Source organism: Leptinotarsa decemlineata, unplaced genomic scaffold (assembly GCF_025532065.1).
Source record: "Leptinotarsa decemlineata unplaced genomic scaffold, Ldec_3_MD MMD2_P_RNA_scaffold_11, whole genome shotgun sequence".
NCBI classification, from domain to species: Eukaryota; Metazoa; Arthropoda; class Insecta; order Coleoptera; family Chrysomelidae; genus Leptinotarsa; species Leptinotarsa decemlineata.
The window spans coordinates 2,680,410-2,703,383 of NW_027412525.1; the positions used below are offsets into that span (position 1 = coordinate 2,680,410).

Sequence of the window (22,974 nt, forward strand, 5' to 3'; positions counted from 1 at the left end):
AATGGTAATAAGAATGTTTTTAAACATTCCTTAAATTAGTACCTAATAGAAAATGAAATTTCAATTTAAATAATTTGTGTTTTATTCAATAAAGTAAATCTTGCTACATCGAATGTACCTTTGCATGGTACCATTGAAGAACATTTCTTAAGAGCTTTCAGATAAGGTATCACAAGTAGAGGGTTGCCATTTAAGAATAAACTTGGGGTGGCTGGGGGCGAGGGGGTAAGTGAAAACAAGTTAGCTATTACATCATTTTGTGTTCTCCACCCTATTATGGAAGTTGTTTTCAGCGATTTCTTATATTTTATTTGGTTGCTCAGGTATAGCCACTGTAAGTTTTCAAATTGTCACTTTGCGTCACGTCAGTATACGCCAATAAAGCAGTTTGATATTTAAGGACAACTAAGAATTTCATCAAAATGCTAGATAGACTAGCCTTCCTCGTGACGGTAGCTATCATATTCAAAAATAATTCTTCCAATCCATCTGATAGTTCCAGAGATTAGCACATTCAACAAACAAACAAAAAATTCTTCGACATCATTATGTTAGTATAGAATACATTTTATTTATTCATAATGCACTTTTTAACAAGTGAAATGAAAGAATCGAGATGACATCATTAAATTATATTTCATACCAAATTATTTCCGCAGGATGGATTTACACCACTCGCTGTGGCAATGCAACAGGGTCACGATAAGGTAGTGGCAGTTTTATTAGAAAACGACACCCGCGGAAAAGTCCGACTACCCGCCTTACACATAGCTGCCAAAAAAGACGACGTGAAAGCTGCCACTCTCCTCCTCCAAAACGAACACAACCCTGACGTAACTTCGAAAAGCGGATTCACCCCTTTGCACATAGCAGCTCACTACGGAAACGACAAAGTTGCTTCGCTGCTATATGACAAAGGTGCTGACGTTAACTATACTGCGAAACATAATATAACTCCGCTTCATGTTGCTAGTAAATGGGGTAAGATAAATATGGTTACTTTACTGGTGGCCAAGGGTGCTGATATTCAAGCAAAAACTAGGGATGGCTTGACGCCACTACACTGTGCAGCAAGAAGCGGACATGACCAAGTGGTTGATATGTTATTGGAAAATGGGGCCCCCATGCATGCTAAAACAAAAGTGAGTATGAATTAAACACTATTAAAATACTTGTAACAAATACATCCTGACTACATCTCTTTCCATCAAGGTCCTTCTGCCCAGAAAAACACGGTTTGTATACACAGATAGTGTCCATATCATATCATTAATTAATATAAAATAGGGCACACGTATGGTCTAGTATGCCCAAAATGAGAACACAATATAAATGTATGCAAAGGTGATGTTCGCAAAGAAAGAGTGTAGTATGTTTATTTATTTAATTATTTATTCAATGGGAAAACCCAATTTGCAACACTTTGCAAAATAAATGTAAAACATGGATTGACATTTGAAATTTGACACAGAAATAAATTAAGTTCTAAATTAACATCTTAAAAACCAACATTGTTCAAAAGCCCCTGATCTTATGTGTATTCATGTTATATGACAATGTATAATCGTACATATATCTTTATATAACATGATTCACATGATATAATAAAATATATAACAATAAAAGTAAACATAATTAATAGCAGCATTATAAATACTTGACTTTTTGTTTTAACACGTTGTTTCTCAACGTGTCTTTTGATAATCAATTCGGTATCTTCGGAAGGTGAAAAACTACTTCCTTACAACAGAGTTTTTGCATTTTATATACATCTAGACAAACCAATACCTTAGTTAATGAGGGTCATTAAAGAATTCGTAGTATAATTTGTATTATGTTGATGACTATCTATTATGATAATAAATAATAAATTCATTCACCGTATCAAACCTTCATTCCTTCGTACCATGGACTACAAGAGCGGTAAATAAAATTGACGTTAATTCTCCTGCATTCCAATTTCAGAGGCAACTGAATTCGAGGTGAAATATGGAAAAAGTAGTTTCTGTGAACGTTTTTCTGACGGAAAAATCAATTCAATTATATATTGTCACAAATATATAGTTTCGGTTATTGGGTTGTATTCTCAAACATTGACTAGTTTTATATTGTTTTCTCTGTGTGTATTTTCTTATTTGTATCTCTGTATTGTTGTATTATGCTTTTCATTTATTTCATATATATTTTTTATTGTATTGAGTGAAACGGGTGTGGAACCCGTTACTAAATAAATAAATACGATTTCATAGAAAATTCACATTGGTAAATAAAAAAGGATGCACCAAAGTATAAATCCCTCTGCGTAGTTACAATATTCCGTTCTGTTGGAGTAGATAAATAGGTAGAAAATAAATTGAAGAGAATATTATTTTTGCAATTTAAAATCGTGGTAGAATGTATATACATATTCAATAGAAGTTCGAATACCAAAACAGGCTCTTTTTCTTCTTTTGTACATCTCTAGAAGACGCCAACTTGGTTGGTGACATGTGCATCGAGAAGATTATTGCATTTCTGGTGGTTGAGAAAGGTGCTTGTTCTGTATCTGTAAAGTAGGGAGGGGGAGTGTAGACCCACAGCACTTAGGCCACATGTGACCCATTGTACATCCTCCCGAGGAGTTGTCCTCCTAGGTCATCGTCCACTCTGTCCTTTTCAGAAAGGTGTACAGGTCACTAAAAGACATCTCCTTTATATCGGCAGGTAAAAGCCAAGACTCGCCGAACACACACTCTCTTTGGCAACCTTGAGGTGTCTCACGGCGGCCTTCGTGAGGGTTTTTGAAGGTGCGGCGGCATTACTGTCGTTGCGCGGCTTCTTCAACCTTCTTGGGAGTCCCTCCGTGAAGGTGCTCAAGTAAAGGCGCTTTCCTGCAGGGGCAGCCGGTTCCTTGCCTTTATTCAAGGCGGAGCTCTTGGCGCCCGCCGCAGGAAGTGCCCTTGCTGTTGGAGGTGGAGTGGGGGAGGAGGAGGGTTCACTTCTGGTTGCTGTCACTCCTGCCTGTATCGCTCTCTTTCTCCTTTTGGCCTCGGCGCCGCAAATGCGCTTACGCCTTGGTCTTTGTATTATATCACGAGGGGATCTGCCATGTCCAGCCTCATTCCAAGTGGTAGATTGGGGTGGACATTTCTGTTCATCCCCAGCCACCGCCATAGATTGAGGTGAGCATTTCTCTCCAGCCTCGGGATTGGTTTTCGTTTTTTCTGTGTCTGTTTTTGTGTCTGTTTCATTCATGTGTATTCCCACGAGTAGCAGAGGGAGAGTTGATCACTCTGGCAGAGCCCCACATTACCAGAGGAAGGCTGATTACAATGAGGTTTCGCCCGTTTCCCCAAGGGGATCGTTCGTAACCGCATATCACCCTGCGGCCATTCAGCTGTCGGCGCGATTCCTTACGCACCTTAGCTTGGGTAGGCTGGTCCACGGTGGCATGTTTCGCAATAGCTTTTGGGGGTTTTTGGTTCCTCCCTTCACCCTACTTATTTTTACCACTGACCAGGAGTTCGGCGATCCCGTCCGTAAGGCCACATTGGCTTTCCGGACAGGGCTCCCAGTCCCCTGGGCGTTTCCCTATTCGTCACCTGGGACGCGCCCGATAGGTAGCCCAACCCACGAGAAAGGGGCTTGTTTTGTATTAAAGAGAAATAAATACACGGTTTCAATAAAATGTCTTCAATTGTTTCATTCATCATTCTGTAGAGTAGGGTGCTAATGCCGACTGAACGCCTCCCCCCACCCCTTTTGACCTTGAGACGTCACACGACCTTGAATGACGTCACCTAACCTTGAACGTCGTACACGTAGTATGAGCTTGAATGCGGTGTTTGACCTTGAGTGTGGGGTTTGACCTTGACGTTCGACACTTCGACTACCTTGAGCTTGCTCCATGGCATTGAATGTTGACCTTGAAAGAAATCGTGACGTGTACAGAATATAACCTTGAACAGTGGGCGTTCGGCGTTGTCCCCTCCCTTGTTGGTAATTCCTATATAAGTTCAGAATATCGTATGACCTCACCTAACCTTGAACGTCGTACACATAGTATGAGATTGAATGCGGTGTTTGACCTTGAGTGTGGGGTTTGACCTTGACGTTCGACACTTCGACTACCTTGAGCTTGCTCTGTGGCATTGCATGTTGACCTTGAATGAAATCGTGACGTGCACAGAATATAACCTTGAACAGTGGGGTTCGGCGTTGCCCCCTCCCTTGTTGGTAATTCCTATATAAGTTCAGAATATCATGCTTCCACATTCAGTTTAGACACTCTAAAATACCCAAATAGGTAAACAGAAGTATTTGTCGAATTCCAAAGTGAAGACAACGAGTATCAACCCATCCGAGAGGGCGTTTTCGTCAGTGAGGTGAATATATATTTTATTTTAATTAACCGTAATTTCACTATATTTATGAATATGGATAATTTGAAATTTGACATTGAAAAAATTAATTTTTCTATAATTCAACAAAGTGAAGCTTTAGAGCAGAAACCTATAAACGCTCTGGTTATTGATAAAGAATATAAAATAGAAAAAATGTCAATGTATTCCACACGATATGGTAAATCAATTCAAGTAGTTTTATTGGATGAGGAAAGTGATACTCCTTTTAAAGCATGGCTTCCAAAACGTGTCACAGAGCAATTACCAGAAGACTTCATTCGTGAAGTGAATTCATCCAAAGCCAAATTCACACTTACTTATATGGGTCAAAGTTCGCAGGATTATCCTGGTGCTAAAACCCGATCATTGATGAAATTCAATGTTTTAGATTGAACATTTTGAAATTATGATTTTTTTTGTAAATAGTGAAAATATGGTAGATTAATATAAAATATGTATCAACTTGGTCACTTCATAGACATAGTCAGATTTCAAGTGAGTATTTTTTTTTATATTATTTGCAAACTAATGAATGCCATTTATGAATTTTCAGAACTCACCATTCTATAAATATGTGGATGCAATATTCAGCCCAAGAGTGGCCGGAAGCAGTGGATTTGGATTCCGCCATAAGAAAAATGGCTTGGGAGATGGCTGATCTGAGTTTTGATGCTCTACATTCATCAAATTATGATTTGAGTGTATGTTACGATGCTGAAGAGGTGCGAAAACTTTTGGAGCTTAGTGAGAAGTATGAACTCGGTGTGGCATTGTGTCATAAATATTCATATGGGAGTAGAAATTTGGATGAGTTCTGTGAGTTAATAATTGAAGCAGACTTGAAACATTTTCTTCAAGACATATGCACCTACCTACCGCAAAATATCATAGAGAAATATCAATTGGAACCACAGAGTCCCAACCCGCAACTGGAAGAAGCGATAAATGATGGTGTTGTAAATATTTGAAATCTGTTGTATATGTTTGTGAATAAAATAATGTTTCAATCCATATTTGTTTGTATCTAATTGTTTGGTGAATAAAAGATATAACATAATTATTGAGTGTTTTATTATTCATCAATATCGAATATTTCATAGCATATTACATGTCAATCTTATTACAATCCAGTTTGAACAGAGCCATTAAGAGCATTATATGATAGAACAGCATCGTGGAGGATGAGTGCATATACTTTGGTGTTTGCTGGAAACTTCACCTTGCGTGTTTCGAATTCTATTTTGATGTCGACAGTGGATGACTTCATAGCTTCGGGTTGATGGGAGCAGTCGATAATGAATAGTGGGTTGTTGCGAAAGCTACCAATATCCATCATCGGTTCACTCATAGTTTTATAATAGTAGCTACGTTGGAAGTTTTCATATGCATAGTAAGCTGATGAATCTAACTTCTTGTCGAAATCCAGATTCCAACGCTCATATGGGTATACTTCAGAGTTCAGAGATAGTCGAATATTATTAATATTCACATGTGTGAATTTCGTTACATCTTTTGACATATTTTCGGATTGGTCGGTGTTTTGAAAGCCGATGATGATATATCGTGGTCTTTCGAGGCTGCTGGTTGTCTTCACCGCCCATATATCCGAGGATGTATCACGAAGTGTGGGTAATTCATAAAGGTCCCACATACGATAAGCCACCTTCACTTTAGCATTATTACCATTTTTATTTATGCGATTCAATAGTTTCAGTTTCTGTCGATCTTCCGGCACAATGTGCCTGATTCTCCATTCTATTTTATTGATTTCCAAATCTGCATCGACTTCCCCAATGAATGAATTTTTGAATGAGCGAGCTATAATCAAAATGAGCTCCTGCTTCACATTCATTATCCCCTTATTGTAATCTTCAGCAAAACCCATGAGATACTTCAAGGGTAATTTACCACTAAATACATTGCTAACGGGATCGAATATATCTTGTTTATTCACATCGAGTCCCCATCCTATCGGTAGTAGCGAATTTGCATGCGTTTTTCCAAATGATATCATCGTTTTCATTGTGGTAGTTATGCCAGGTTTTCGAACAACAACCACTTGCTCACCACCCATTTCATAGCGAATTTCGTCGAAGAGAAAGGCGAGAGCATTATTGGATAGGTAGCACCGCTTTGTGGCATCAGATGGTGTGAACTTCCCCTCGATATAAATGTAACTATCTGCAATATCGAGTATGAGATCTTGATAATTGATTGGAATTCGTATTTCATCTGAATTTTTGTAATATGGTGAACCATACGGCTTATATGTATGCTCATGAAGGCTGATGAGGGAATGGTCGAACATGGGCTCCTCGAACACTTCCAATTTATCACTTGTGGTGATTGTCGCCATGTTATTACTATTTTTTATATCGCACCTTCAAGCCAATAGATTTGAGAAAGTTCAGGCTACTAGCACTTATTCTATATCTTGACCGTTTGGCAGATATACGTGGAATGAATCGACTGCTGGATTTTCGCTTCTTTAAATGCACATGATCATAACCTCCACCAAATACATTATGCTGACTCAACTGCTGCCGCTACGGCAATCGCTGACTATTGAAGCACAACCCCATTTTTAGAAACGATAATCGCAGAATTTATAGTTCCATCAATGAATATCACCTGCTCAGCGTTAGGAAGTAACAAATACTGAGTAACAATTTGATCAACTTCAGCTTTATATTGACTTTTTTCACAGATGATCATCGCTCACCATCGTTTTTGCTCGATCGTTTGAATGCTTATCGAGGGTTGTTTTTTCAAATCAGATTGCAGCGATTTGATATCCTTATCCATATGCTCATACTTTTTTACAAATTCTACTAATTTCAGTCCAAGCGTAATGAGATCTTCCCTCACTGATACGGAATATTTTTCTACTCCATCTAATTTCAAATTAATTTTGTCAATATCAGTATCTAATTCTCCTCTCATCTTTGAGATGTAAAAACCGACATATCCTCGATTAACACAATCCGTACTCTCTTCAGGCTCTGCTATATTTTTCAAACGTTTATTTTCCATATCAAAGTTTCCATCGGTTGTTAATTTGAAACCAACTCCAGGCTGCCCACGCAAAACAGTATTTGAAACTGCCTTACTTCTGCGACCAAACTTATCGATGCTTCCTTTACTCATTTTCTTTATGATACACTAATGACAGTCATCGATGTTCTGAATCAACGTATGAGAAACGATGATTGTTACTAATGACTGTCGTCGATGTTGTGAATAAATATATGAGAAATGATGATTATTATAGCTTTATCAATTCCAATTTGACTATTATTTTTTCACCATTGAAATTGATCAGATTACCATTATCATCCAATATGCGAAGAGTGATATTGTCGAGGTACTGACGACCACCAGGTCGGATTGGCATATAAATAATATTTTGTGGCTCCTTGGTGAGTTTGTAACCGGGCTCTACATCAATATCAAATTCAAAGATGCTATGGATTTCATCGCCATTCGAATATGCTCCAGCTGTGACATTACAATCCACACGAATAATCCTCACCTTATTGATATTCACGGGCAATGTTGATTCATGTATTTCACCACAATTGAAAACATTGTCATCGAATCCTAGAAGTTCAGCAATGCTGTTTTCATGTTTGAGATGAATGTAATATTTCGATCGCATTTCACATTTCAGAGTGTTGTTGTTTGCACGTAGGAGAAATACTTCGTCGATATTTTCTTCAATTCCATTTTCTAGTTGCACTTCTTTGGATTTCATGAATCTTTGAATCACCTTATTAATTTCATCAATTTCATATGCCCCAGGTGGAATTTTTATAATAGTGGGGGGTGAGATAATTGTCTTCGAATAGCCGATAACATTATTCTTAGCATCTACATTGAATATGGAATTGTAGGAGTAGAAACCATGTAATCCCAGACCATAATTACTATTGGTATCCAATTCGATGGGTGGGTAGAAGTTGGCACTCAACTCGCTAGAGTATCCCGACAATGAAAACGTGCGTGACATGACTGACGAATTTTCGATGATTCATGTCTTTTTATTGCTGACAGCAGAAATTGTGGACCAATCGTCGCTTTTTCGGTGGTCTATCCATATCATTATGTGTGACTACATTTACATCATTCACTTTACAATAACAACAAAAAATTTTTCTTGTAGGTGGACCATCATTCATATCGGAATTACTACTGCTACCGCTGGAATCATTGTAATGCTCTTGACAGTACTGATACTTCAAGACATCAATATCATTTTGTAGGTTTTGTGGTAACTTATCCCATACAGATGCAATTTCATGTGATGCACACCCAATCAACACCTCTTTCGGCATATCAGCGAGTTGTTCTTTACTCATTTTTTGTAAAGTGCGTACTCTGGAATATGCGATCAATGAATGACTCATCCTCTTGATACTCTCCCTATCCTGTACTGGTGTTAACTCCATGTCTTGTTCTGAAGAAACTTCAAACACAAATGGCCACACCATACTGTGTTGAATCGTTGTTCACGCTTATAGTTATATGTGATAGTATTGATAGGATTCGAACCCATATAAAAATAGTGAATCAGTTCTTTGGGAGGGGGTAAATCGCCAAAACTATCAAAATATTTTATCGAAGTTCCCCTTTTTCTATATGCTACCCAATGTGTCCCTTGACCATGTCGACTATCCAAATTTACTATGGCAGATTCATATCGGAGTGGTCCTGATTTTGGTAAATCGTCACGCATATATACCCCCCGAAAATATGGAATCGTCATTTTCTTAGCGTAATAGTTGAGGTCGATATTGGAGAGAGCTCTTTTAGGTAGCAAATTTATGAGTTTTTTGAATTTTGAGGTTTCAAATAGACTCCTAATCCTTTGCGGTAAGGCTTCAAGTAGATACCACTTCCTTGTTTACCTATAGCAATTGCCTCCATGTGTTTATTATGGCGATTTGTCTCACTCAACTGCTCCCTACTCGCTTTTGCTGCTTGAACTGCTTTCGTTATACCAGCAGTAGCACCGGCTAAACTACCTAGTGCTGATAAACCAGCAAAAATTGGAATGAGTGGTAGTATTCCACCAATTTTAGGAATCGGTATGATTCGCGGTGTGCGAATTTTCTTTTTCCCACCTGCAGCCCTCATATATTTGCGTGCTGCTTTGAGTGCAATTTCAGCTGCTCTTTTAGAATTTTTGACAACAAATTCACTTCCACCCGCTTTGTGTAGAACATCACGCACTTTCTGAACGATCCCAGAACCAAAAGCTATCACCTTAGAAGCTTTCAATATTTTGTGAATGTGAATGTGAATGTGTGACTGCTTGGGAGATGAGTCACAACCCATACCAAATCGGCGTTTCCCTTTCATTATATTCGTAACTAGCCAAGCAGCTCCTTTTTCTCCAATAGTAGCGTCTTTTGCTTTGACACGATTCCAAGCACTTTCTGCAAGCTCCTTATCCGCTATGTGTCTAGCTGCAAGATTATCGGGGTTCTGTGAATATGCAATATCGTGTTTTTTGCATGCAAAATCCAGCTGATTGACACCCGAATCACCTCTCAACAATCTTTTCTGCAATTTGGTGCCCGGACCGCAATACTGATAGCCAGGTAAGTGTAATTCAAATGGTAGATTATTGATGAGGGAATTGATCAATCCTCTACCAGTTTTATTTGAATGCAATTCAGTAGATCTGCATCGACTCATAACCCCTATTTAAATAAAGGAATCGATGTGGAACCCTGCTTATATAGTCTCCAACTGTCATACAATGCGCATATTGAAGCAGAAGCAGCAATTTTCCATCGATAATTTCGATGAAAAAGTGGGTGGTGGATCGGGAAGCGGTGTCAAACAACGTCACGGATCTTTACTTCCACTTTCTATTCGCGGCCTGATTATTGGACCTTCTAACTGTGGCAAGACAAATGTTATGATTTCTTTGCTAACGCATCCTCTAGGATTACGATTCGCAAATGTTTATCTTTATTCAAAGTCTCTTTATCAACCTAAATACGAGTATTTACGTGAAGTATTATCTCCAATCGAAGGGTTGGGTTTTTACACTTTTGCCAATAATGCAGGTGAAATAGTAGAGCCTTCAGACGCCAAACCTGATTCGATATTCATTTTTGATGATGTTATGTGCGAGAAACAGGATGTTATACGATCATATTTCAGTATGGGTCGTCATAAAAATGTGGATTGTTTCTATTTAGCCCAAACATATTCACGAGTTCCGAAGCAATTGATACGAGATAATGCAAATTTTATCGTAATGTTCAAACAAGATGATATGAATCTCAATCATATTTTTTCCGACCATGTATCACCAGATGTAACATATAAGCAATTTCAAGATATGTGTGCGAGATGTTGGGAAGATAAATATGGATTTTTAGTAATTGATAAGGATCGAGAAGTGGTAAATGGACGTTATCGAAAAGGATTCGACGCTTTCATATATCCTTGACGTTCTTGAAGAATTGAATCACTTGAGTGCTAGATAGTGGAGATAACACTTCATTATACAAATTCTTGGAGTGAATTATGGAGGGAAAAAATGATGATGAAATATGTTTAAAAAGAAAGTTAATTGAAGCAACGGATGCCGTTCGGAAGAAATTCAATTATATCAAAAGTAGTCGTCTAGGTGATCAATCAGCACTCGAGAGGATCTATGAGCCAATAATAACACCTTTGAAAGTAATATCTGCCAATACTGAAGGAGCATCTCAAATGAATCAAGTGATGCAGAAAACAAAGCCTGCTACACCATTAACAGCCAAAACTATAATTGAAAGTGAGTGGAAACCGAAATTTGAAGGGGCTTCCTCGAAGGATCTTCAAACCTCTCAATTGACAACTTTAGATTCACAATCACCTAATGTATTCGATGATGGTGATGAAGTACAAAAGCATATAAAAAAGTTACTATCAGGAAATCCCTCTTACGATACAGTCTTTGGAGTACACATGAACACTGAAACGGGAAATTTACAAATGGGAGTAGCTGATGTGGAATTTATCGATGAGAAAATTGTGTTTATGAAAAATGGTAAAACTATTGGCTCTTATCAGGGCACTCCAAAACTATATAACTTGATATTCATGAAAGTACCATCGAGAAATATCCCCTCTTCCGATATGACCACATATGGTGATATACTCAAATTAACAAAGGCTGCATATAAATACAATGAGAGAAAACAAGGTCTTCTATCGAATAATTGGAAGAAATATAGAGAAATAATCCTACCATTATTATCCAATGGAAACCCTAGTAGAGAAGGTGCTGGCATGATCAAAATACCCACCCAGAAAAAATATATCAGAAATAAGCATACAGATTATGTTTATTGGAATGAACTCGAAGAATTGATTGATCGCCTTGACTACTTTGGAGTTCACGACTGGCTGGACATACCGGACATGATAATGAAATATTAGCCATAATTGAGGAATTACGTGAAGAAGGATTAGTCTATTGAACGCAATATCATGAACATGATGTGTGAAACTGGCTCAGTCGATCACAAACGATCTAACTATGCATACCACAATTGATAAATTTGGTCGTAGAAGAGGTGGTGTTAGTAAACCAATAGTTGGAAGATCTGGTGTTGGATTCATTCTCACACCAAATGGTGATTATGATATTCAGAATAAGCGGTTTCAAAATGTTGGTGAACCTGTAGACAGTAAAGATTCTGTTACTAAAGGATATGTTGACGATCACATTAGAAAAGTCAATGAGACAACTCTGAAGTATTTCCAAGAATTCATTGCATCAACGCTACGTAACATCGGAAAACATATTGATTCAAAACATAATGAGGTGCAAATAATCATTGACAAAAATGCACTCATCACTTCTGCATTAGCTGATCAATTGAGTAATGTGGAAAAGCGAACTGACGTAATAGCTAAGTTGGTTGATACTTTTACTGAGCGAGTCATTGAAGTTTAATAGTCAATCGTTACACTTGCACCTGAACAGTAGAAAAGTGATTCCTCAATTTTATCATCTTGAAGAAGTCTTAGAGCAGTAATATGAGTAATGCAAAATGGCAGGTTGTGAAAGAAATACACAAGCCGGCGCGTCGAAATTTCCCCCGTCGGAAGACAATAATAAAGGGTTTTTCTGACTTGTGGCAGATGGATTTGATGGAAATGCAACCATATTCTAAAGAAAATGAGGGATGTAGGTACATCCTTATAGTTATCAACTGTTATTCAAAGTTTGTATGGTCAAGGCCGTTGAAGAATAAAACTGGTGATTCAGTTACTGCAGCTATGGCAAGCGTGTTGAAAGATGCTAAATATACTCCAAAAAATTTACAATCTGATCATGGTACTGAGTTCTATAATTCGAAATTCTCATCGTTAATGAAGAAACACAACATCAATCATTACTCAACATTCAGCACAAAAAAAGCTGCAATTGCAGAACGAGTAATCAGAACATTGAAGAGTTGGCTTTATAAGGAGTTTTCACTTCAAGGTCATTACAAGTGGTTGAACATTCTTCCTAGAATTACTCGTCAGTATAACAACAAAGTTCATCGTACGATTGGTATGAAACCTGCAGATGTGAAACAGTCTACTAAATTGTCAATGTATGCCGAATCTAAGAGTCCACATGTGAAACGTAAAAAAAATACGTTTAAAATTGGGGATAGTGTTCGAATCAGCAAATATAAAAATGCATTCGATAAAGGTTATACAGCAAATTTTACAGCTGAAATATTCAAAGTTGTGAAAGTTAATAATACAGAACCTATAACTTATGCATTAGAAGATGTGAATGGGCAACCAATCAAAGGCTGTTTTTATGGGCTGGAGTTGAATAAAACGAAAGATCCCAATACGTATTTGGTGGAGCGAGTTTTAAAAAGAAAAGGACATCGCCTCTATGTAAAGTGGCTGGGGTTCTCTGAAGATCACAACTCATGGATCGATGAAAATTCTTTAGTGTAATGACATTATCATGATTGTACTCAATATTAGATAAAAAATAAAAAAATAGTGTATTAAAATTGTTTTATTTATTAAAAACTAAATAGAATAATAACCTTAGAAATGATGCAAGTAATATGTAAACTATTGGTTTTATTTTTCATAAATTCAACATATTGAAATCACTTCAAGATGTGTATGTTAGCATAAGATTTCCATGAATCCTCCGTCTCTCTATCCGCTCTTCATGGGTTAGACACCAGCACTCTCGAAAGTGGACATCTCTGTTGGGGTGAAATTGGCCGACATTCTCACACAATTGCCAATCATTTCTACAAGCACTGCATAAATTGTTCCAACAATCCACACTATATTCACCACATTGTAGACATCGCTGGACTAATGTATCGCAAGTCGCTACACAATTTATGCATATATTCCTTGAAATGCCCATATTATTACACATAATCTCTTTCGAACATTCTCTGCACTGCTGGCGGTAGTCACTTACTTCTAGAGTTGAACCATTTATCCTCTTCCGAAGTGGGTCTGGATTCCTTGCCACAACACATCTACGACACAGGCCGGTACATGGGTTGATATATGTTTCAGGCCAATACCCATGGCAGTTGTAACACATTATATGTTTGCCAATTTTGATTGGAAAGCCGCGTATTGTCGGTTTTGTATCCCACTCTTTAGGGAAAGACATATTCACTGATAGATGTACAAATATTCAATCGATGAATTTAACTACACTCTCACGCTCCCATGTTTCCCTCTTATAAACAGGTACCGTGAAGAGTGGAGTAGAGTGGAGGGAGCTACCACCACCACTGTCAAAAATCATATAAAAATCGGTGAGTGATTGTAAACTTCAGTCAGTATTCAAGTATCACCACAAGAATACATTAATATGTCTGCCCAGAGAGCTGCTGTGTTAGCATTATTATCTCAGAGAGATATTAATAACCATGAGCTGGTGGAAGAGTTTGAAGACGTTGGACAGATAGTGGGTGTTGACGAAGAAAATGATGGTGGAGATATGCAGTATGAGGTGAATGAGCAAGGTGCAGAAGGTGGCTTAAATATCGAAGACGATGAGGCAATTGAGCAAGGTGTTGGGGATTTAGACATTGATGATGATGAAGAAGGTCTTGTTGAAGAAGAAGATGAAGGTATCGCAACAGATTCGACTCACGAGACTGACGACAGCGGAGTAGTTATTGGCAATGTTGAGTGGTTGAATATCACTGAGACATTGGATGATCCGTTAGATTTGTATTGTGTAACGGATAGCCATGTCAGGATCAAAACGATTGACGGTGAAATAGAGAAGTTGTGTTGGTGTTGCTTCCGCTTTTATTCTGTGCGGAATAACAATGGAGGGTATTATGAGCACGTCGACATTCATTACACCGCCCGCTTCATGGAGATGGGGCAAACATGGTGTAAAGCATGTGATAGGCCTTTGACCAACTTTAGGAGAATAGCCGTCTGTATCATATGTAACAACACCCCACCTCTGGAGATGTAACCGTGGACCTTCGGGTCAACAAAAAAAACAGCCCTTTTCAGGGCTACATTATTTAAACAAAGAGTAGATATCTCATAATGAGATTGCAACAACACCCCATCTGCGGAGCAGTTACCGTGGACTTTCGGGTCAACAAAAATACAGCTCTTTTCAGAGCTACAAACAAAGTGTAGATATCTAATAATAAGATTGATCACTCAGTCAAAGAAATAGAATATTTTGAGTGTCACATAATCATACGAAGAGTAGTTTGTAATATATGGATATACCTCTAAAATGTACATCCATATACATATGAGGTATGCACAAATGTGTTATAGAATATGTAAGTTCTCTGAATATCTTATCTTTGTAAAATAAATCACATTGAAAAATGATTGTTTAAGCGTCCGAGTGGATTTGAATCTGTTTGATAACATACTAGCTCTCTCTTATCTGAACAATTGCAGAATTCATGTCAAGATTTGGAAATATAATTTTCATGAGACAATATTTCAAATTCGAGGGGTGTTTATTCAGAGTAGTCAATAAGAGTAATTGGTATTGTAATTCAGAATATTTATTTCAAAGGTGGAAAGGAGAGAGGGAGGTAGACACTGCCCCAACCACGCAGTGTCTCGTGTACACCAACCAAACAAAATGTGTACTCCGAGGAAGGATAAAGGATGGGTGAAATAGGGAAAAAAATAGGAAAAAAAAAGGAAAGGATTACAAGTCGTCGTCGTCGTCGCTGTCATCGGGTCGGGGGAAGTACTGCCACATCACCGAACCCTCAGAAAACGCCATTTCCTCCGCAAATGCGTCGTCGTCCCAGAGATCGTCATCATCATCATCTGAGCTGCTCGAGTCTTCGGAGTGGTCTTCGGTACTGGTCACATGCAGTACCTGGACCGAAGATGTGGAAGGGTGATGAGGCGTGGTGGTTGAATCGGCCTCCATATCTGGATTCTCCATATCGGAATCCTCCAACTGAAGATCCGGGAGTGGCGCTGTAGGTTCTTCCGCCTGGGGTCCGGTCGTGGAATCGGCTTCCTGGTATGTTGACATGCTGACGATAGCTACTCAACTGAAGATTACATTGAGGAACTCCTACATTTATACTCTTGCACAGGAGGGGGTATAGTGGGAGGCGGAGTGGGGGGGAGGTGGGGGTCGCAAAAAACGCGCCCCGGATGCAAGTGGTGGATGTTGAGCGCCCCAGGCCGCGAAGCGGCCTGCTGAGCGATCGCTTCACGATCGCGAAGCGATCGTGAAGCGATCGCGAAGCGATTACTTTGCGATCGAGGAAAACCTAACCTAACCTACCTGATCATCATCATCATCATCATCTATAATGATGATGTCAGGTTCGGGAGAATCAACCACCACGATGATATTTGGTGGAGCGATTTGATGATCTTCAAGCCACAGTTGATCCACAAGTTCTGGGCTGGCAAATTCATCATGTTCAAACTCATCTTCGTCTGAGGTTACATCTTGTTCTTCATTCAGCTCTATTGTTGTATCTGAATACCCATCGAATTCATCATCGGGAGATGTTGAATCAACTACAGCAACTTGAATGTCACCATAGGACCAATTCTCTGGTGGGGCAAAATGAGGTTCACTGGTGGAATCAGCTTCCCGAATAATTGGTGTTGCTTGATTCATGATGAACGAACAAGTTGAAGAATATTGAGAATACAATCTTATTTATATGATTTGAAGAAAGTGGGGTAGAGTAAGGGAAGGGGAATATGTGAAAAATAAAGACCCACTAGGTTATTTATTCAAGTATTGATGTGAGAATTGGGGAATTAATCCAATATAATATTCATTAGATTCATGATTTCATTTTTACACATTCACATAAATGAAATTTGTTTGAATAATGTTGAGAGAAGTAATGATGAGAGAAGTGTCAAAAGGTTTTGGAATTATACTCAGAGCATTACTAGAATCACTTTTATTTATTCTCTAGAAAAAATAACTATTTTACAATTCACACACTTTCAAATGATGGAAATTCTATACAATTATTCTATTTAACTAATTTTATTCTATATACTACATGTGACTAGAAAATGACTAGAATGAAGGAATAAATACTGCCCCAACCACGCAGTATTTTGTGTGCAACAACCAAAATAGATATGCACTCCAATATTCCTTATTTTATTTTTTCATTCATAACATTCATAACCTTAAAATTAACATGCAAGTTTTCATTATATTCCTAAAATTACAATTTTTTTATTCTAAACTTACATCTAACTTAAACTAAACAAAAATATATTTACAAAAGGGGTTAGGTATTAAGGAACCCCTGGCACATGGCATCCCATTCCTGAACAAGAGGTCCATATTTTTGGATGTAAGCCAAACTCTTTGCTTGTTGCGAATCTTCTTCTTGAAGTTTCGCCCTAAGCATAGAGAGTCGCTTCTCTAATTCCAGTTTCTGGGCCTCGATGGTGGAAATATCCGCCATCAAGGCCCTTTTTCTGGAATCAGAACCATCCACAACCTTCTTTTCCCTCAAATATCTCTTTTTCACAGACTGTGCATAGGTAATAGACTCTTTGAGTTTATTACCCTCTACCACAGTCTGTGAAAGGACATTTTCCGGGCCAACCTCTTGTTCGGAATGCTCAACACGTACCTGGGGGGTGACTGGAGGGGGTGACGCATTCCGATGGACCTGGGGGGTGACTGGAGGGGGTGACGCATCCCGATGGACCTGGGCGACGACTTCCACCAAGTTCTGCACCTCCATCACTGGAAGGGGTGCTGTAGGCCAACCACCGTAAGGTGAGTTCTTTTCACACTTTTTGCGAAAAGCACTCAACTTACCACCCCTCCCACCTTTGGCTTTGGATGCCTTCACAGGTACGGACTTCTTCACAGGTGCGGACTTCTTCACAGGTGCGGACTTCTTCATCTTCTTGGCCCTCTTCACCGGTTTCTCGAACTCATCCCCTGAATCGATGGGGGATAATGGTTCGATGGGCGATAAGAAGCTTTGAAGATGCGATAAATCCGCCAGAGACTCGTCCAGGTCCGGGTTGTAGACATTCAGTAAATCTTCAATTTGGGGTGCTGACGAAGAAGTTGGTCCACTGAATGTCGACAAAGTTGGTGGGGGGTCAATCTCCTCCTCCTCGGGGGTTGGTTTGAAGTCCTCGAAAAAGAACTTCAAGTCAGGAGCCGCCACTTCCTGGGTGGAAGTCATCCCCGGTGGTGGAATGGGAGCCGCCACTTCCTGGGTGGAAGTCATCCCCGGTGGTGGAATGGGAGCTGCAGCTGGTGTTGCAGCTGGTGGTTGTACCATGATGTCCTGTAGGACAACCACCCTCCTCCGCTCTACATCCTCCAACTGTCTCTCACTGAGAGTGGTAATCGGGGTCATCAGAGCATTCCTCAGAAAAGACATGATTCTAGAAAGAGAAAATGAAAATATTAGACAATATAATATAAATAGTATGGAAGTGTGTACTTACATCAAGCTGCTTGGAATTTTCAACTAAGTTGGCTGGCAGGTATCTCAGGTTGGCTGCTTCTTTCGAAGGAAGACTGCAATCGAATGATGAACTGTGGCCTCCTCCTCATGTTTTATAGCCGTATGCTCCCTACCACTTCGGGTGGGAATGGGAGTGGGGGTGGAAGTGGGATAGGATAATTCGTTTGAAATATTCGACAAGTATGAATTTTACAATTTGTTGAACAAACCAGATAATGAGTGAAAAAATTCAATTACTCGATTGCTCTTCCAATAAGGCAATGAGTAAATTTAATTTCTTGTCACTTATACTGTTTTCATCTTTCAGTACATTCAAAAGAATTCTTAAATTTTGTTCGGAACTTGTCTGATAGAATTCAATATCGTTGTGGCCCCAAGGTAATGTCTTGGTGGTATTAGGAATGATGAATCGCTTATCATCATTATGTGATAGCGCGACTTTATTGCACATCAACGTGTAAATATCATGTAAATCACTCCTGAATACATTCATCTTTCTAAATATTATACCGCCTGTTTCAACAATCCTAATGTAATCTTCAATTGAAATTTGATTTTTTATAACGGATTTTTTAATACCTTTTGCTTTCTTTATTTCATCAGACACACTTTGTACATGATATGCTTTCGCACCGGTGCCATGGAAACTGATGATGGGATCACTCGGAAGTTCATCCTTCATATTTCCAATCACTGATTTGCTAACTGGCACATTGAATTTATTACCCAACCTATAGTTAGAAGTGTCAAATTTGTCAACATTTGCAATCATAAAATTATAAAAATTATCCGTCATTATTTTCAGTATCAAAGAATCCGTATCGGTATAGAGAAGAGAAGCTTGTGGTCCGTAATGTTTTTTGATGACATCATAGAAAAAATCATAAATGACTGTTTTCGACATATCCAATATACTGAACCCCAAATACAATGGTTTATTATAACAAACCTTAACTTTATCCATATGTATGACGACAAAGTCTTCCGAAAATATGGATAATGTTTTGAAATTGGGACGAGCTATCAAAGCATTGGCACCCATACCTCTTCTTATGGATTCCCAATGTGTGACAATTCGAATGTCTCTTCTATTGTTTACATTTTCCATCGTTTTGCCAAATATGGAATTTATATTCAATTTGAAGTAACCCTTCTCAAACTTATTGGTAGCCTTATTTCTCAAATTTGTATTTAAATCGATATATTTTTTCAGCCACGGTGACTGATTGAATCTGAGAATTCTATGAGTTTTCATCACCATCAAACCATTACGGACCGCTTGTTTCAAATTCCTATAATGAACGATATATTTCTTTTTATCATTCAAATTAGGAATAAGTTTGGGTATTTTGGACTTTGAACCAGGTGGTATAATACTTTCAACCAAAAATGGTAAATCCGAATGTAGATCGTGTAACTCGACAGGATAATGCACATCTACTTCAAGTATGTATCCTTGGGGGCTATCATCTGGAATACTATTGATATCCAACTGACATATTTCACTGGCGGTCAACCAAGTGAACCCACCAAAAGGTAATGATTGAGACATGCTATGACCATACAGATTTGTTGCATCCAAATACATTATGAAAGATGAAGGTTCTTCGGGATTATAATTTGGAAGAAACTGATTGTTTGCAATATGCTTTCTCTCCGAACACTGGCTTACACCACCACGTATACCGTTTTGGAGAAAATGCACCATATCGATATCAGTTAATAATTCCAAGTTGACACCCGTATACTTCAACATAGCATCCCAAGAAAGACCTGGAGAAGTGAAATAGTGAGCAGGATCCAATTTATATGTATCTAAACTCATATTTCTAAAATTTTCAAAAATATCGCACAACAGTAGAACATCAGATTTTAGGTATATGTCAGAATATTCACCCAAATCTTGACAATTGAATGTGTTCCATACCTGCTTTACTCTATCATAATCCTCATCAGAAACATGTTTTTCATTTAATTTATCATAAAAGTCCACCTTTGATGGTATACTAGAATAATTTAATTTATCTAAAGAATCGATAAAACTGTACGGAAAAACACCTTTCTGCCTCATAAGTTTGAATTTATCCTGTTCCGGAAAATATTTTCTTGTTTCCACAAAATGTTTTTCATCTAAATTGTCACCTAACTCTTGAAGGGAAGCAGCCATAAATTTAAAACTATCGATGAACCTTAATTTCAAAAACTTATTTTTCGTCACTCCATTGTGATCTACTATTCTCTCCATAATTATATGTTTCGTGAAGGAAACATACTTTTCTTTAGTTTGAGCAATGACATCAACTTTTGTTTTGTTTGTGCATAACTCTTTTATGAACAAATGACAGTCATACCCACTGAGATTATGAAAAATTATGGGTATAAAGTTGGGCAATTTGAAATTGAGGTTACAAATACTATGTGCAGCTCCATTTCTTTTTTTCCCCGTTAGATGGCAGTGGTCACGCACCTTAATATCACCATCACCAAATGGTTCTCCACATATACCACATGTGGCGGCAATATTGAAATCATGCTCTTCCTCATCAGTCAATGGACTCATTGGAATGACTTTCTTCAAATATTTGTGATAAATATTGGTGACATCAGCCTCCAAGTTTGACACAAACACTTTAGCTGCATCAGCACCTCTATATAGTACAAATTTAGATATAGAATCATCAAAAGAGCACTTTATGAGGTAAGAAAAAGCATATGGTTCATGAAGATATGTTCGATTTGTATAAGAGTTAGCAGGATTTGGCTCATTAGTATGCACTGGTTTCAGAATAGATTCGAAATCAGCATATACAACGAATGGAACCCTCAACTGTTTCTCGATATTTTCAAATTTCAAAATATTCTCAGGTACCCTTTTACCAAATTTATCAACCCTGAAATTTGTGGATGGTGTCGTTGTCGATATGTGATTACAATCATTCAACTGATGTCGCAATAAAGTTCGTTCATTATCAAAGTACAATAAACAACCATCACAAAAATACTTTTTATGACCACGGGCAGATATTTGTGATGATACTAGTCTCGATAAATCCTTAATCCAACAATAATGACTATTACCAGAATCATCTGTAATAATCAACAGATTAACATGACTATTTAATCTACGTTTAGAATAGTGTAACGGACCCACAACTTCATATTCAATTCTACCATTTTTAAAAACATTTTCCAACCCATAAACATTGATAGAGCAATCGTTCATAACCTCAAACTTAGGAATATCTTTCAACTTAACTGGAAATTCCATACCTGCTACATTCAAGACGGTTGAGAAGTGGGGATATGATGAAATTTCATTAAGTTTCTGACTGGCAGGGTATAAAGCTGAAGTCACAGCCCACGCAAAGCAGCACTGATCTTGATTAAGAACATTCACCACACTTTTCTTCAATTCGATGAACCTTGGCAATTTGATGTATGAAGACCCTCCGAAGGGGCTATACTTGTTGATATTCACCTCCAAGTACAAAATTTTCTCAATGGTCCAACCTGAAAATATAGGTTTTCTCTATAAGTCCATCATCATCAACATTTTGACTAGATCACATACCTGAATCCCGATCTTGAAATTCCGCTGCTTTAGCAGTTAAACTATCTGCAAAACTGCTATAAACCACATCCAAATCATTCGATTGATCAATTACTTCATTGGGACTATTAAATGATTTGATGTCTGAAAGATCCTTAGTTTGCAGACTGTACCGCCCAAACACTTCCATGTTCACTTTCATGCATTTATGGATATCCAACACTTCTTCGAGTAGTTTCACTACTTTCTGCTTAATTTCATTGAAGAATGTTGGGTAATCCATGTGGTGGTTTTCACTGTCCACTCGGTAGCTCACAATTCGACACTTGAAAGCTGTATTGACAATTTTCACACCTTCCCCATATTGAACACATGCATTTGTTCTGTGCTGCAACGTCCTCCGATGTACATTCATCTGATCGCTTGCAATAGTCAAATTGCAGCAAACGCATGTTTGCAGTGTTGGAAGTGCTGGGGGTGTCAACCGTTGCCTCTTCGATGTTGGAGGTCCATCACCATTTGCGGGTGTGCAGGAATCCCGCTGATGACGACGTAGGTTGTCACTACGAGTGAAACTTTTTTTACAATCAACGCACGAATACATCTTGTATATAGAAATATATACCGTACGATAAGGAGAATTTGAAATGAGTGAAACGTTCACACCACACTCCTTATAAAAGCCCAACTCCTCCCCCCCACCATAACCCAAATGAGAGCTACAAGGTCAACATTCAATGCCACAGAGCAAGCTCAAGGTAGTCGAAGTGACGAACGTCAATGTCAAACCCCACACTCAAGGTCAAACACCGCAACGCCTAATCCCACTGTATATTCTGTACACGTCACGATTTCATTCAAGGTCAACATTCAATGCCATGGAGCAAGCTCAAGGTAGTCGAAGTGTCGAACGTCAAGGTCAAACCCCACACTCAAGGTCAAACACCGCATTCAATCTCATACTATGTGTACGACGTTCAAGGTTAGGTGACGTCATACGATATTCTGAACTTATATAGGAATTACCAACAAGGGAGTGGACAACGCCGAACGCCCA

General features: G+C 38.4%; 1 protein-coding gene across 9 annotated transcripts in view; it reads left to right on the plus strand.

Annotated features, from left to right (window-relative positions):
* Positions 1-22,974, plus strand: part of LOC111507953 (uncharacterized) — a 247,589-nt gene that overhangs the window by 154,052 nt on the left and 70,563 nt on the right. For all 9 annotated transcript variants that reach the window (XR_012464096.1, XM_074169587.1, XM_074169622.1 and 6 more), the window contains exon 5: positions 660-1,142. Coding sequence is in view for 8 of the 9 variants with exons in the window: in XM_074169587.1 (XP_074025688.1) it covers positions 660-1,142 (483 nt within the window). In the remaining variant the exon portion in view is untranslated. The remainder of the gene's footprint in view (positions 1-659; positions 1,143-22,974) is intronic.